This window comes from Passer montanus, unplaced genomic scaffold (assembly GCF_014805655.1).
Source record: "Passer montanus isolate IOZ18808 unplaced genomic scaffold, ASM1480565v1 scaffold19, whole genome shotgun sequence".
NCBI lineage: Eukaryota > Metazoa > Chordata > Aves > Passeriformes > Passeridae > Passer > Passer montanus.
In genome coordinates, this window is record NW_024366480.1 from 10,118,075 (window position 1) to 10,135,984 (window position 17,910).

The 17,910-nt window shown below is 40.7% G+C and overlaps 1 protein-coding gene across 1 annotated transcript in view; it reads right to left on the reverse strand.

Moving 5' to 3' along the window:
* RAB31 (RAB31, member RAS oncogene family) overlaps nt 1-17,910 on the reverse strand; it is a 57,604-nt gene that overhangs the window by 18,754 nt on the left and 20,940 nt on the right. The window contains exons 2-3 of the mRNA XM_039705982.1: nt 11,839-11,918; nt 9,609-9,690 (exon numbers count right to left, since the gene is read on the reverse strand). Of these exons, the coding sequence (XP_039561916.1) occupies nt 9,609-9,690; nt 11,839-11,918 (162 nt within the window). The remainder of the gene's footprint in view (nt 1-9,608; nt 9,691-11,838; nt 11,919-17,910) is intronic.

Genomic DNA, 17,910 nt, shown 5'->3' on the forward strand with positions numbered 1-17,910 from the left:
GTCTCAAACAAACCAAAAATAATCTTTTTTTTGAAAATACATTCAGTCTCAGTATGCTCACACAGCCATTTTATAATTTTGAGGGGGGGAAGCTATCTGCACAAGCTGCATATTAAGCTGCAGCTAATAACTGAGGTCAGCACCTAAATCAAACACATTATTAGGGCAGGGTCTGAAACTCACTGCCCGGCAAAAACGCGGATCCACGCGTTACACTGCAAACCTCTGCATGGTCAGCACCTAAATCAAACACATTATTAGGGCAGGGTCTGAAACTCACTGCCTGGCAAAAACGCACGGATCCACGTGTTACACTGCAAACCTCTGCACATTTACTGCACACATCTTTTCCCCAGATCTGTACCTACTGACTGAGCATTCAGACTTTTAGCAACCTCCACACTTCTTGCTGTTCCACGTGCAACGTATCAGGCAATTTATTTGCAGTGCTGGTTCACTTGCCAGTTTGTAAGCTATTTGTCACAGATCACGCACACCAGCTCAAGGTCGGCGCTCTCTTTTATAGCAGCATGGATGCACAGCAGCAGTGACAGATGGTCAAGTGCCTAAGTGTTTTGGGGAGCGAGGCAGGTGGGAGAGCTCATTAATAAGAGAAAACAGCAGGAAAGAGGATGAGAAAAGAAAGAGGAATCAGTCAAGAAGCGTGGTCTGAAGAAATGGGATCAGCCAAGATCCTGAGGGAGTTGGGTAGATGTGTGCTTTCTGGGGTTTTAGTATGTAGCTTTATTACTTGCATGCTTAATGCAGTAAATGCTTTCCAGAATTTTTAGGCTTCTAAAACACAACAGAAATTTTCAGTATGTTAGAACAGAACAGACCATTTCAGTTGGAATGGACCTGCAACAATCATGTAAACCAAGTACCTGGTCAATTCACGGCTGGCTAAAAGTTAAATCATCTTATTAAGGGCACTGTCCAAATGCTTCTTAAACACTGATGAGCTTGAGGCATCACTTCAGATAACAAGAAGGGCTTTTTCAAGTATGCCAACAGCAGAGGAGGTCTAAAGAAAACACTGGACTCACTTATTTCTCGATGGCCAAGGCATCCCACCTACTACCACATCCCCCTAATCCTTCCTAATCACAAAGGAGTCTAGGAGGGCGTCTTGCCTGGCTGGGTCACTGAATGCCTGCAACTAGAGTTTATCTCTTACTATCTTCAAGCCAAGACTGTCTCCTCAACACGTTGTGTTGAAGCTGTCTGAAAGTCAGGAACCTTAACTGTGGAGGGTACATCTGACCTTTCATGGTGTATGCACACTCCTCCCAGTCTGTAAACCCCAGGGAAAAAACATTCAAACCCTGCACACACGCTGATTTGGTCTTAATCTAGATTACATCTTAATCTAGATTACATAGTATTCATGAATTTACAAAGAACTCTCAGATAACATTAATCATACTTCACAGGAGCCATGCAGTTAAACCCACATACTCAAAATTCCTTCAAGATTGGCCCTGAAAGCAAATTAAGAACCTGGATAACATCTTGGGAACTTGGGAATTTCTCTCCCTTTTCTTCTGACAGGCTGACAAGAACACTTCCCTTAGAAGCTGTTTCACTGAAGAATATTTGCAGTGTTAGGGCCAGAAAGAAAAAAAAAAATCCCTTTGTCATTCTCTTATACAGGCTAATAAACAAACATAACAATACACTAGGTCCCAGTCACAAGAAATCACTGTTTTCTAGAACAAAACAAGAAAAGCCTCTTTGCAACACTGAATGAATCAAGAGGGGCTGAAAAATTGTAACTGCATGAGTTTAATGACCTAATGATAGTCTTTTAACAAATATGCTTAATGAACATGAATTTTCCAATGTCATGCAAATAATGAGGTTTATTTTTCTTTTAAATCAGTGCCCAAAAGCAAAGTCCTCTTGAACATTTTTCTGGCCTAATTAATTGGAAAAACAGAGTCACACCAAATTAATTAAAGGGATACAAAATACTAATCTGCACATTTTTCACCTGCCAAGGACCAAATGTGGGACAGATGCCCAAACCAAAACAAATGACACACAAAAAACAGCTCACAAAATTAAATCTCACGGGACTACCTTCTGCATTATAAACCACAATATCTATAACCATTATTTTATAGTTCAGTATTTCTGTAGCGAGTAATTCCCAAGAAAATTAGGAGAAGCAGAAGTAGTTCAAGATTTGGCATAAGAACAACACTGCTTGAGAAGGGCCACCTGAAAATGCTCAGGCAGCCACTCCTGGCTCTGCCACACAAACACTCAGGTTACAGCCCCAGCTTTCCAGGGAGTCAGCCATCCATAACCTGCAGCCAAGAGCAGCACTCTGGCAGATGTCACCCCTTCCTGCAGGCAGCAGCAGCTCACATCCCCTTGGCCTAACAGGAAAACACAGACCAGAAAGAGACTTCTATCAGCTCCCACCATCACAAATAATCACACTCCTAACCCATTTCAAAGGCTGATCAATGTTCTGCCTAAAATAATTAATTTTCTTTTTTCATTATACTGCTACAGGGATCATATTACTTCAACAATTAATAACATTTTGAAATCCTAATTACTAAATTACTTGTAATTGCTTGCACCTTGACTTAGTGAAATTAAGGGACCACCGCTTGCCTTTAGCTGAAATATTAATATAGAGTGACAAGATTGCAGATTTAACTTTGCCAGTCTGCTATACCAGACTCTTACACTCTGAAGATAATGTAAAAGGGAGAAATCAGGGTCTAATCACCTTTTCTTGTGCCTGGTCCAGCTTCAGGTCACCTTTCCTGACTGCTGGTGACCAGGTTTCTATGCAGCATTATAGACCTTGAATGAACAGCTTTAACTGCACATCCCCTAACACTTTTCTCATGGCTGCATCATACTCACATGATCATCCTTTAATTGGTGAATACATTCAGAGGTGGCTTTTCTCCTCTGTTTCCCCCCAAAAAATTCCAGAATTTAAAAACTCACCTACAACTTTACAATATATATTTTTGTTAGGAGCAAAAAATGCAGAACTTTGGTACTTACACTACCAAACTTCATCTCAACTGCTTTCCACCTTCTAAGCACTGGGAAAACCTCTCATCTCTGCATGATGAGTAAATTACCATTAGCAGATCACCTGCTAAGGGAATTTAGGAGTTTTGTGCCTCTCATTCAGTGTTCACCAAAAAAAGTTTGCCTATTTCCCTATTTGACCAACTGCATCACTCATTAGTCCCATTTTGCTTTTGGAGAGGTTGATAACAACTGGTGAGGCTGAGGTTGCTAATCCACACAGTGCCATACTCAAGTTGTAGGGGTACATTTTCAAATCCAACAGCCAGGCTGAAAGGACCATTCAAAATATAAATAAGAAACTTATTTTTCCAAAGACATGCCAAAACCCAGAATCAATCACTTCGTGCAGACTTGCAGGACTCTCCTCCTGGGAGACGCACAGTGTGCTCCATACCTACAGTCACCTGAACCCTGGCACAATGCTGACTGGGCTCAGGACACCTTCTTCCTTGTGCTCTCTACCAACACATCCCCTTTGCACTTGTGGTTCATCACCTCTGACACTAAGCAAAGAAGTGAGGCCACATGTGCATTATGAAATTTCCTCTGAAAGCAGAAACCAAGGGTCCAACTAGAAGCTGCCCAACCCTTTACAGCTGTAGAGCCCCATAGTACAGGCAGCAAATTCAGTCTTACATGGTGCAAATGCAAGCTGAGCATAACCAGAGTTTCTCTCATTGATTCCAGGAGTATTTTGGGATTCTGCAACCCCTCACCTGGCCATCTCAATGAAGTCAACAGAAGCTTTGCCCTTGCAAAGGACAGAAAGATGGAACAAAGTAGCCATTAAGGAATTTACCACCTATTTAAAAGCAGCATAGTATTTTGCTTTCTGCTTCCTGTGCAGCTCATCACAGAGGGGCGTATTTGGTCAGAGGTAACACCATCTTTCCTCTTACTAAAAGTAAAGAATGGGGAAGAAGGAAAACCATCACATTCTACTTGGAACTGAAAATCAAAATCAAGGGAAAACAGCATAAATGACACCTGAGCTGTGGTAGTGAAAGTCTCTTAACCCTGTCTAATATAATGCTGATTTAGAAAGGAAAACAGAGGCCAAATGAACACAGAAATAAAAACTACAACTCCTGCTTGTTTATACACAGGCTGACAAACGCTGCTGAAGACAGTGGGGATTCATTCAATCTGCCAGGCACACCAGGGAACATTAATTCATGTCAGCAGCTCTCTGCACCATCCTGTGGTGCTATATCCCAGGACTGGCATACTGCCGCAGCAGGACTGCCTCTTCCCAACTCCAGGCAAAAAAAACAAAAGCAGAACCAACAACTACAACCACCACCTAACTCCTGCACTTGGTTGCTTTTACTATTGTAGACTGTAAAGAACATCACCTGCTCTTACTGCAAAAGGATTATAATTCTGCCCATGAGCACAGCTGGAAAGGATAAGGGTGCCCAGACTGAGCAGAATCACAGCAGTGCTCAGCAAGTGTTACACACTTTGAATTCAGCTATGATTTTCCTACACAGTGCCTTCTCAAGCACCTGCAGGTGCACAGCAGCACAAGATTTGCTTCCTGACAGCTGTGATCATTTGACTAAATTTCATTCCCTTTCCTATGAAGCTATTCCCTGACAACATATGTGGCCAAGATCAAACCACTTGGTTCCTCTCAAAGTCAGAGATCCTCAAAGTCTAAGATACTCTTACTCTTTATCTGGGTGCCATTAATGGCAAGGACTGCCACAGCCTCTGGCTCAGCTGCTTGCTAACACGTGCAAAGGCAGCGTCACAGCCCTGCCACTTCCTTCCCCTTCCTATTACACCCACTCGTGCTTTCTGGACTCTTATCTCAAACATATATCACGTTCCTTCACTCAGCAGGTCATTCCCACACCTCTGCAGGTGATTTTGGGTGTCCTGTTTCTCCTGCCCTTGGCCCTTCCTGCCAGGCCACTCCCACAAAACCCCTTCAGTCCTGTCCCAAAAACCACCTGAAGTACATTTGCCCAAGTCTGGGGAGTTACATGCCCCACTCCTGCCACCTCCAAGGCAGTGGCTGCCAACAAACAGAAAATTGTGGTGGTGCAGAGAGAAGCAAAGGCAAAACCCTAAAGCATTAAACAGATTATCCTGACACACAAGCTCCTCGAACAGGGGAGGGATACAAAATTCCTGACATTCTCAGCTGGCAAAGAGCAAATGGGAAAAATGTTATGCATGAAAGCCACTTTCAGATACCATTTAGCATTTTAAAACCTTGAGTAGTTTTCCTTACATGATTAAAGGCTGAAATTCCAGCTCTCAGGATTTGCAAGCTGAGTAAATCAGGAAAGATCTGTCCCTGATCTACAGGTATTTTTTGCTAGTTAAACTGAAGATTAAATACACGTCTATATATATAAAAGAGTGAGCATTTTTTTTCCAATGCCTAAGAATTCTTCAACTGAAGAAGGAAAAATCTCAACATTTTAGGTTAACCTTTTAAAGGTATTTTAAAAAGGCAGAAAACAAACCTTTGCAACATCACAGAAGTGACCTGTGCTTAGCCATTCTGAATTTACAGTCATTTAACGAAGGATGCAAAAGACAAGACACCAAAACCATGACTCAACACCAAGCTACAAGTGCTGCAAGTTTGCTGAAAAAAACCACATTTAAATGCATCCCTTAAATGATTTACTGTGCTTTATGCTCACTCTGAAAGTAGTAAAAATATTTGCTTGCTAGCTCTAATGCCACTTGTGCTTTCACACACTGCCAAATCACCTGTCAACATCTGCAGCTTGCAAGAGGTCCTCACACCACACACAATGAACCATCCCCACTCTGACTGAGCTGTGGGAGACCATCAAAGCCACATTTATGACACCACAGAGCAAAATTCAGGCTGTGTTTTGCCTGCAGAAATAATTCAAGTCATTGATAGATGGTGTTGTGCCATTGTCTCTGCATCACCAGGACAACTACTGCCACTCAGAAAAGAGGCAGCTATAAAGAGCTGTGGACATATCATCAGTCAGTCTCTTCCTGAAAATGGAGAAGGTTAAAAAACAAAAAACCAAAAAGTTCACAACTCAGGATAATTCCTATCGAGCTTTAAACTGGGCCCAAGTAATTGAGGCCTCTTCTATTAAACAAAATTAAAAGTCCCAGAGTTCAACACAGTAAATTTAAAAAGGACAGAGATAAATTTTGCTGCCCTAGAAACACGGCCCTCAGACTCCCTGTTTGCTACAATATTCCTCAGCTGGCAAAATAGAAAGCTGGCAGCCACCCAAGGTATTCAAACAAAACACTGTAATTAAAAGCTACTTAGGGCACCATGAACCAAAATATATGCTAATAAAAACATCATTAACTAACTTGCGAGGAGATTCTTCTTAGGGGAAGGAATCTTTGCTAATAACAACATAATTGTCGGGCATGTAAGTCCCAAAGTCTGCAACAATTCAAAGCTAATGGGGAAACGTGAGATAGGAGGGGGGAAAGTGACATTTGGGAAATACTGGTGTAGAGGGAAGGTGACTGAAGGAAAAAATAAAGCGAGTTTGTTGGATAGCACACCAACACAAAGCAACCAGGTCCACGGAGACCAGTACTTAGGCACAGAAGATAGGGGGATTTTGTTTGCCAGCTTGTTTCTTTCTAGTCAAGAAAAAGGGAAAGAAAAGAAACAAGATAAAAGGATTAAGAAGCTCTCTCTCCTTTTATAATCATGTACTGTGTGAATTTTTCACCACAAGCCACATACCCCTCTCCAGGGTCCCCTCCTAAGAAGTACATTCAGCATTCATCCCCATCAGGGATACAATAGAAAAGCTTTTAATCTCCATTTTCTGCTGCATTATTGTCACTCTGCAGCATTGACTCCAAGCTAGCAGTTTCCCAGAGAAAATCAAGAACAGGGAAATGAAAACTCATTAAAAAGGATGAACTCATGAACAAGGATCACAGAAGTGCCACTACTGCTGTTTCTGCCTGCACGCTCTACCATGGCGAAGCTTTGAGCTCAACTTTCATGGCGTAAGTGAGGCCTGGGCTGAGATTTCACCTCAGTTAAATCTCAGCCCAGGGCTCTTCTGCTGGGAAGGCTCCACATCAGCACAGCTGACACAGCTGGGCAAGCACAGAGCACCCCAACTCCAGAGTAAGCAGAAGCCTGTGCTTGGCCTTAGGCGTAAGTGAGGCCTGGGCTGAGATTTCACCTCAGTTAAATCTCAGCCCAGGGCTCTTCTGCTGGGAAGGCTCCACATCAGCACAGCTGACACAGCTGGGCAAGCACAGGGCACCCCAACTCCAGAGTAAGCAGAAGCTTGTGCTTGGCTTTGCATTTAGGAGAGCGAAGGCAAATGAAGGCAGTGTTGAAAGAGCAGGGAGCCCTAAACACTGCTCTCAGACTGACAAAACTGCCAGGCTTCAGCAGTGGAATACAAAGCCTTGACAAAAATTTCAAAGAACAAGGGAAGGACAATTCTCAAAGCAGAAAGAACATTCAGAAGACATCTATTAGTACACTGTAAAAACAGCAGTAGGCCCAGAGAATGGGATAGGCTGGAAATGTTGGGTCATCATTGTTCAGAGGATAACTAGAAAAAATTTAACAGGAGTGAGATATTTTTCTTAAATCAGAAGGAGGAACACAAAACAAAGCAACCAAAAATCCCTGATTAAAGTGAGTAAGATATTGAGAAGCATCATATGCTTAGCTGCAATGTAAAACAGGAATGTTCAGGACAGCGAATGAACTGGACTAGTATGGACCTCACCTTGGGAAATCTGTCTGCCTCCATAGCTTGCACTCAACATCAATGAACTTGGTTTACTACATCACTACACTTTCCTAGTCCTAGTGAAAGACTGGGAATATAACGTGCAAACACAGAACAAACAGAAGCTTCCTGGACTAATTCGTGATTACTAATCAATGAAAACATTTAACATGCCAGATCTGTAATAAATTCTAAGCCATCTAACAAAGTTTGTGGTGCTCACTGCTCACCACAGTTACACACAAAAAAAAAAAAAAAGGGAAAGCAGATGTTTGAAAAATGGTGAGCTAAAAAATATTGAGAGGAAATATAAGGGACTAGTTGGGAAGGATGAATTTTGAGTCTAAGAGTCAGAGCTCAGTCACAGATTTCCTGCCTCAAATGTGGCATCATTTGTTTCAGTAAATATGTAAATATGAATATTACTATTTCACCTAATTTTAGAGGGCTTTGAGAGTCCTTAGACTATGTAGGAAAATAGGCAAATCTTGATATAAGTATTAATCCAACTGAGTTTTGTTTGTAAAGTGCTAAAAAGAAAAGAAAAAGCAAGGAGAGCAGGGCAGTGGAGGGAAAAGAGAGAAAATAATCAAGGAAACTGAAACCATGGGAAAGTAAACCAAACTTTTGCTAGCTCTTGCAATAATTAGTCAGTTATCAGCTCCAGACCATGCAGAAATGGAACAAACAAGATTCAAGGGAAGGAATTAGGCTCCAAATATGTTTTTCAAGGTCCATTTTCCCATGACAAATAACTTACTGAATTGTTATAAGCCAACAGATTTCATCAGAGTCACGTTATCTCACACTGTGCATTATAAATAAAAGCACAAACATTTCCTGGAATTAAGAGTAAAAATCTTCTTTGCCCACAATTCATATACAAAGTATGGAGAATACAGTAGGATGTATCAGGACTGACATCCAGTCTGTATAAGCATCTCATTTTATTCCAAGCTAATGTGAGCACAGCTACAATTTCCTATGAAGAGACACTGTGCCATTTCACAAGTCTGATGCTCTTGAAGTGTGCATAGGTTTTTCCATTTCTCAAGACAAACGTGGACATACAATTAAGAGAAACCTACAGCTCTACAGTCTAGAGTCTAGTACTGCACTACTGTCACTGAGGATATTAAAAGAAAAAAAATATAAACCAGACTTACATAAAATCCAGATGAACTAATGCCCAAAAATCCGTTATGGTTTGGTTTTGGGTTTTGTTTTTTTTTTAAGACAAAGGAAAAGCTGCTCAATTTGAGCAATTCACTTCATACACTTGAGAAAAATCAAGATAAAAACCCAAAGTGGTTCAAGTGGTAATTTCTTATAATATAAAAACTAACAGCAGACACAAGCCATGCCCATATTCTCTATCCTAATCCAAGACAATCCTGGAGTCACCACCTAAATTCAGACCACCCAGCCCATGGGCTGCAAGTCAAAGCCTTTCCAACGCCAATGAGAGCTGCCACACACAAGCCCGAAAAACCAGAGGGGAACTGGATGTTGCTGGGGCAACAAGCTTGAGCTTGTTGCTCAAGCTGTCTTGGGGAAGGTGGGTGACATTTCACACCATGGTTTGGGGCTTTTTTAGGTAAGTGATATGGTCAGCCTGTCTCTGCATTTTTGCCGTCCATGGAAAGGGAACCTGAATACTTGGTGCCTGCTGGCCACCTGCATTGCAGAGCCTTGCAAAGATTCAGGAGGTTGATATTTACAAAATCTTCTGAAGATGAAAGGTTTAGAAAAAGTACATCAACACATTCAGAGAGACCAGGATCATGAAAGCAAACTAATACTCACCCGCTCCTGACCAGCTGTGTCCCAGATCAGAAATTTATGAAGCTCATTCCCACATGGCACAGTTTTAGTCATGAAGGATGCTCTGGAAATAAGGAAAAAAGAAATCTGTACCATAACTGATACTCTGAATATGTAACCTGTAGACCTCAGTGAGTTCTTCTGGATTAGACTGCATTTGGGGAAAACTCCAAAACCTTGATAAAATACCTGTAGAAGTATAAGTCTCCCTTTTCTCAGATAGGACATATGATACCTATAGATGTATTTTTTTAAAAGAAAGAAAAAGCCTCTGAAGTTCAGAGGGCATTTCCTCATGGGTCCAGGAACACAAATGTTCCTGCCATTCACACGTGGCTTCTGCTGCTTGTTATCTCCATCTTCTTGGTGGCACAGACCTGAGAAAAAGGCAACAGACAACACTGTGTGCCACTTTTCACTTTAACATATGACACTGGATCACCAGGGAACAGAAAACTCATCTGCTGGAGAGCACAGATGTAAATATGTAATGAAGTTTGGTAAACAAATGCAAAAAAGTTGTTCTCCCTTTCAAATGGGATGAAGAAGTCTTCATAGTTTCTTTTATTTTCAAGAGGAAATTAAATAGGTCTATATTTTCAAAGTTTTTTCCTTTAGGAAAGAAGGTTACAAATTGATAGGCTTTTTCTGTATTACAGCAGTTAATTTGAAAGCTGGTGGGAGAGACTGCCAAACTCTGGCAGATTTCTATTTTCCCCATCCTATCTGGATACTGCTGAACCATTTTTGTTGTGGTAACATTTTTCCTGGCTCATAAAGATGCATTTGATACAATGCATGGTCGTTACAAAAGCACCGAATGACATCAAATGACATATGACTGAACAAAACATTTCCTGAGAATGATATAGCAGAGTTCTCCTCTACAGCCATCTGCAAATTGCTTGAATTTAACAATGCTGCATTGTTTATGAAAATACTAACTAAGGGGGAAAAAAAGGCAGCATTTCTTTGGTTGTTTTCAGGGTGTGTTCACTCAGTAGTCACTCTCCTTCACAAACCAATAAGCAACATTTCACAGCTTCAAAAAAGGGAAATTTATAGATCCACAGTTGCTACTGTTGATTCAAGGATTATATATTTGAAATAGTTGAATAATTTGGAAGAAAAAAACCCCTTATCTGTGCAGACAAATAATATCACCTGTGTGAAGCTAGCTAGCTAGCTAGCTTTTAATCTCCCAATGGAAAAAAAAATCCCTTTAGTTTTCATAATTATGATAAGAGAGGAAAATTGTTTTCCAAATTGAGCAAAAGGCATTTACTTAGCAACAACAACTACTTGGGGAAAAAGGCAGCTAACAGTTTAGAAGTAAAAAAAAAACCCACTCAAGTTGCCATCAATTCTTTCACAGCAAACAAGTCTTCAGCCAGTAATTTTATTCATGACATGCTTCCTTTCTCCCTGTGCACTTTTCTCTATTCTCATTCAGGAATCCAAAATTGCCCTGGAACTTCTATGTGCAGCTTCCAGCTGAGACTCCTCCATGCATTGAAAGGCAGAGCTTCAGAAGGTACTGTCCAACCCTCTGAACAACACACAGCAATCAATACCAATCCCTCACAGATGAACTTAAAACACCTCTGACACACATGCCAGATCAGCTCTTTCCCCCCAAATTACTCCTTTATGTACATTCCATAACAGCTTCCTTTCCCATAAGGGATCCATAAGTTGCATTGGACTTGGAAAATCTGTCCCTAAGATATTAAAAGAAAAATCTGAATTAAAATCTACTACAGGACTATTAGGAAGAATCCTAATGGTCTCATACATGGAAGCTTAGTAGTTTTTCAAGAAGTGATATAAATTAATTATATTTAGTTTAAATTGCATTGTTCCTATTTTAACAAAGGAAAATAGGAACAAAATTAGGACACATCCTAAACTTAGACAAAAGCACATCCATACAGGGAAACATGTCCATGTTCCAGCCTAGGCTACCAGAACACTCAACAAGGTATTTTAAGGGCTTCCCACAGTCTTCCTGCCATTACTAAACTATGGGATGACCTGATCATTGTGCAGGTCACAGCCTCTTGGGTTGCGGGGTTTTGGTTTTTGTCTTGTCAAGAGCTTTCCACTTTAGACTGTTTTGGATGTAGGACCTCTGGACTTAAATCACTCAGGGGTCAGATTTGAAACCTCACTGACCAGCGAAAACCAAAGTGGTATTTTGTGTGGTACTTACCCAATAGTAGGACTAATGTTATGATCGAAGTGGTCCTGGACAAACCGACAAACGATGCTCGATTTCCCAACCCCGGTATCCTGAAAATCAAAGAAAGCATGACAGTGAGTTAATGAAGTCATATCCAGGAGACCCTAGATGTCAATACTTCACTTGATTTATTTTCAAGAATTAATATTTGACTCTTTCTTCTTGTCTGTGGCAAGTGGGGCACATTACACATTTCAGAAGTAAGTAAGAAGTAAGGACATGGCTTATCCTTTTCAAACATCAGCATTACAAGTGAATCTCCCTGGCCCTCTTCCCAGGACTCCCTTCTCTCCAAGCCCTCTATTTTATTTTATTATAGTGGATTTATATTCCTGTTGCAAGTACTGCAGTCCATCCAGCAGAGCCATTTACTTGTACAAGCAAACCCTGTGCTTTCCAACACATGGTGCATCACACAGCAGAGCCAGAGAAACAATTTCATTCAGGCCTGTTGCACAGCCAGCCCAAGCGAGCTTCCAAAACAGACTAATACCAACATTTCAGCACACTGACAGCACTGATTTAGTGAAAATAACCTTTTCATGGCAAGACAAACTACCCACTTAGTGGAAACTTTGCAGAGGCTTTGGGTGGTTTTGAAAAGGTAGGAATGCAAAGATCTGGATCCCCAGAGATGTGCAGCTCTCCCTGTGCATGCCATGCTAGAGGTCTGCAGTGCATTACTTTAAAGGCAACACACATTATTTTCTACACTGCAACATGGCAGACTGATTCCATTTGCAGGAAGAGTCTTTTTTTTTTTCTTTCAACATATCAAATCAGTAGGGAAAAATAACAGCAGTATAATAGTGAAATAAAATTCAAAATAACCTGAAGTGGCAGGAGAAAATTTGAAATTATACAGAAATATTATTTGGGTATCTAAAATATAAACAACTTCCCTAAAATGCAACATTTTTCAGTCTGTCTGTTCTTGCCCAAAGCCTTGGATGGTAGGTAGAACTTAAATTATACAGGGAATTATCAAGGAAGAGGAGTAACATTATCGCTGTGTCTTCCACAGAATTGCAAAGAGCCTCCTTAGAGACAAAAAGGATGCCAGGAAATCAATACTGACCTTTCCAAGGCATTAACAATGACAGCCCAGGGTCCAATCTAACTCATTAAACAGTCAATGGAAAGTTTTCTATTAATTTCATTGAAGTGATTGCAGAACTACCAGATTGTACCTGGTAGCTCCATTTGTATCCACATTTTAAGATGACTAATTTACACAACACAAACAAAATGCCAAGATAAGACAATACAGTTTGTTAACAGCATGATGCACATAACTATATATTAAAAAAATAGAAAAGCAGCTTTTGCCTACACATAACTACATACTAAAAATAGCACTTTGCCTCCCCTATAATCAGTTTTGCAATATGTTATTTTCTTGAGTAAGAAAGAAAAAGAATGCCTGTATTTACATTTCCTTCCACCCTGCTTACATGAAACTGTATTGTCACGCCAGTCTTTATAGACAGCACCTATTAGAAAACCATCATTTAAACTCTCATATTTAATTCAAAGCTGTCCTTAGTCAGCTTAAAAGCCATAATAAATGCTCATGTTGCACAGACAGTTGTTCATCTACTCTGCTCAATCAATAGGAAAAAAAGATCAAAGAGAGGAGCAGTGTTTAAAAACAGCCCTGTAGCCTTTGATCAATAGCAGTAACACATCCTGTTACTATTCCCAAATTTTGCCTTCATTATCGATTCCAGCTGACATCACTGTATAATTACTACACGAGGATAGCAGAACACGCTAAAAAAAAAAAAATTAAAAAACCCCTCTGCCCTGAAATTGAGGATCTAATTATTTTTCCAGATTTTAAGTGGTGTAGAGAAACTAGAATTACCACCCACTGGTTGCAAGGAATTAAATTTCTCTCTTGCGGGGACAGCGTTTCTGCCAGGGTGCTCAAAACTAGACATTGACTCTGGTGACCCGACGATGCTTCAGTTTCATCTGCTTCCTCCAGCTCCCCTGAGGAGCCACTCAGAAAGGCAACTGCAATTACAAGAGCAGCCAGGGTCTCTGGCAGGGACGTGACATCCACAAGCATGGATTAAAGCTTAGCTCATTTTCCTGGAACCTCTTCATCTTTCAGTTCGTGGCTCTTACTAATGTTTCATGATAACGTTAAAAGGACCTTTCAAAGTTTCTATTGCTTTCACAACTCACAATGAGCACAGTCAAACTTAAGCATATGCCAGGCACACCAACAGCGCTCCAGAAGCTTAAAGGCATTCTTACACTCTGCTCCTGGGATTGCTTGCACTACCAAGAGGGCTAAATATCCCCCTCGAGTAACCGGAGTGAAACCACTGGACTCGAACCACAAGCGAATCTGTTCCTAGGACGAGCACTGCTGCAGCCAGTGGCTGGTGCTTTCCAGGAGCCAGGCACTTCATTGCCTGGGGGGGTTCAGCTGAAACAAGCACTCCCAGCTTCCCTTTTGTTGCCTGGAGGATGCAAACCACCATCTACCAGAGTATAATTAGAGCACAGAGGGGAAGGAAGTAAAATATAGAAAAAGCTTCCTACTTAAGGCAGTGATTATCATTCCATCATGGGATTTAAAACTACCTAGACAGTCCCTGTCACTGAAAACTGTACTGATACCCATCAATCAAGACATTCATCTGCCTGAAAGCAAAGCAAATCATGGCATATGAATATTATACAACAACTTGAAAACAGCTACAGACCTTAACTTTTACCAAAAACAGGGAACTATCTTTCAAGTCTATCACAGACAACAAGGAAAGCAGAGTTGTTGCTTCAAAGAAGTAGAAAAAACATTTTTTTCTCATCAGTGCATTGATATTGAACCTCCCTGCTAAGGCTGTATAAACCTTTCCTGCAACCATTTGCTTTGTACTTTACTACATGGTCTTTCTCTACACAAACCTACTTTTCTAACATCTGATGGGGATGACCTCCCTCATTTTGTTCTTTTTTCTTCAAAGGATTATAGCAGATTTATCAAGCCACGTGCCTGGATAACATTCAGGCATACAGAAGATTTATTTTTCCAGTTCTCAGAGTTCCGCTATTACACCCCCTAATCTGTTTTTCTGTTTTGTTTTACCTGATGTTGGTGTACATATAACATCAAATATACACAAAGGTATAACACCTTGGCTTATGCAAAAGGTGACAGTGGCACTGAGCAGATTGGATAAGTTTCAGAAACTGAGAACATGCCCTCGGGAGTTATGTTGCACTTCAAGGAACAGATCCTGCTATTCTTTGGAAAAACCCTCATTCACAGGAAACCCAAGGGCTTCAGCACCACAGCCACTGACTCATGATGATCAAGAGCATACCAGTCCAGGAAACAAGTGGCAAGAAGTGAATAAATATAAAATAATTATTATAATTACTGAGAATCAAGGTGTTCACTAATCACTCAAGGAACCAACTACAGGTTTCCCTTTATTCTTTTTCTTCTTCATAAGCCTCCTAGCACACTTACAAAATATCAGTTATAAACCACATTGTAGCAAGATAAGCAAAGTGGGTGGGGTAGAGAGGAAGGAAAGAAGCAGAAATGTAATTCACAGTAAGTGAGCCACTATTAGTTTGCCAGAATAAGTAGCTAGAGCTTCAGAATGTCCCCTGGTCAGCAAAATGGATTCAAAAATCTGAAACTGTATCAGATGTTTCTGATAAATACAAGGAACCAATGTAAGCATGACTAATTCCAGACTTTTACCCTTTAACCCCGGAAAACACATTCTCTGTTCTCCCAAAATCCCTTAGCAGCAGATTTAGGTGCGAGGATTTTAAGAGCGCCAGAATGGAGAGCAGAATGCCACAGACAACAGTGTCTCCACCCACACTCCTGCTCCCGGGAACCACCCCACTTGGCTCTCATTACTGCAAAGGAGATGAGACTGTATTTCAGGCTAGCAGCATTACAGGATGCTGGCAACTCATTTGTAGGCAAGCAACAACTGAGCTGCTTCTGGCTGATTTGCAGCAGCTTACAGGATGATAAAAAATAATAAAGCAGAAAAAATATGAGCAATATATTAAAAAAGAAAACCATTTTCCCATTACAAATAGGCATTTGGTATATTCGTCTGTCTATTGTTCCAAACACATTTGTCCCAGCAGAAAAAGCTAATGCACAAAAATTTAGTTCTTTAATTTAAATCTGGATGTCCCATTTATATCTTTGCACACAGGTCCTGGTCCTCCAAGCACTTTTCCAAACTGGAGAGAGCTGTAGTACCCTGTAAACACATCCCTGCTTAGGCTGTCAGTCTGTAGCCTTGATATTATAATAGCTTTTAACAGATTGAGGGTCAAGCTCTATTGTGCAGAGTAACTAATCTCTTCATGTATTTTTATTTTTTTTTTTACATCTGAAATGGAATAAATGTTAGATTCACAAAAGAAATCTACACATATCATGACTGATGACTAAACAGCAGCCCCATAATCATGCACACTGCTGCAAGAGCTTTTTTAGTCTTGACTATGCAGAGTCTTTCTCTGCTATGTTAATACACAGGGCTTCCTAAGTATGTGCAAAATTAGATAAACCATACAAAAATCCTTTATGACTCTAGGAATTTGAAAATACAAACAAAACAAGAACACTAGACAGCACTTCACATGAGGAAATGGCACCCTAAGAATGAATACACTGAAGAAACTGCCTTCTGTCCTTCTAATTGCAAAGTAAGGACAAAAAAAGAAAAAAATAACATCTGGCTTGTAACAACCACAGATCTCATGACTAACTTCCCATTTCAGCTTTAAAGGAAGGTTGAGACACCCTGGAGACAGGCACCACAAAAATCTGCATTAAGAAGCAATGGAGAACTGACCTCTATATAAACAGGGATCCCACACACAGCTCCTTCAGAAGGAAATTTTCTCATCAACTTGGACAAAGCCAGGATTCAATCAAATTTACAATCTGAAGTTCTAAAAATGTTTAAAAATTAAAAATGCCTCTCCCTTCAAAACAATCCTCACAATAACTAAGAGTCACTGAGATATCAGCTACAGACAGGTCTCATTAAATCTGACAGGGTTTAACATGAGTTAGTCTTACAGATCAAAAGAAGAATGAGCCCTAGCAACCTGGAGGGTATAAATACTAAGTGCTCAAAAATCCCCAGGCAAAGTAGTTGTTATTTCAGTAATAATATGAGAAACATTTGGACCTGACAAGTCTTCATCCTTTCCCACATGCCAGAAACTGATCCCACAGCTCATGTGGCTTCCATCAAATTCAGCAGGACTTCCTTGCACCTAACAGCAGGGATGCATCTGCTTCTCAGAGCCCATTTGTGCCAGGCTCCCCAAAAGCTGAGCAGCCAACCACCCTGACTTGAGCAAAGGCACCACAAGCATTTGGTGGCTGAACTCTTCCTTTGAGGATCCCTGATCAAGAGAAAAAGAGTGAGACCAATGAAGTCAGGGTTAATTCAGTGTAACCCCCAGGAAGCCTCTCATGGAAAAGCTTTTTCATCAGGTACAGAGCTGGAATTACAAGGCTGCTCACACTGATGGAACTCAAGGTTTCAGCCAGAGAGCAGTACCAGAGCCCACCAGCAACCTGTTCTGAAGCTTTCTCCAGACAGGTTAGCATCAAGAAGTACAATTAAGGGCATGCACCACAAACATCTGTGGTCAAATTTGTCTTTAGTACAGTGCGATAATAGCACCTTCTGTCTTTCTTCAGACAAAAACAAAACAAAACAAAACAAACAAACAAAAACCCCAGGGTTGATGAAACATACAGAACTGGGGTGCTGTCAAAAAGCTGTCTCACTCTCCTGGAAGAGGATCTGCTCAGAGAGGAAGCTGGCTGCTCTTCATTGTTAAGAGAAGCAACTATTCCTGGCTCCCTGTTACATATTCACACCACCGGACACTCTTGGCTGATTAATCCCTAAGTGAAAAATAATAGAGGAGCCAGTTTATGCTCAAGATTTCCCAAGTTAAATTCCACTTTTTGTGCAGAGAGGAAGGAGAGGTCCTTGTCTTGTTCTGAGCAGAGCTTTCACT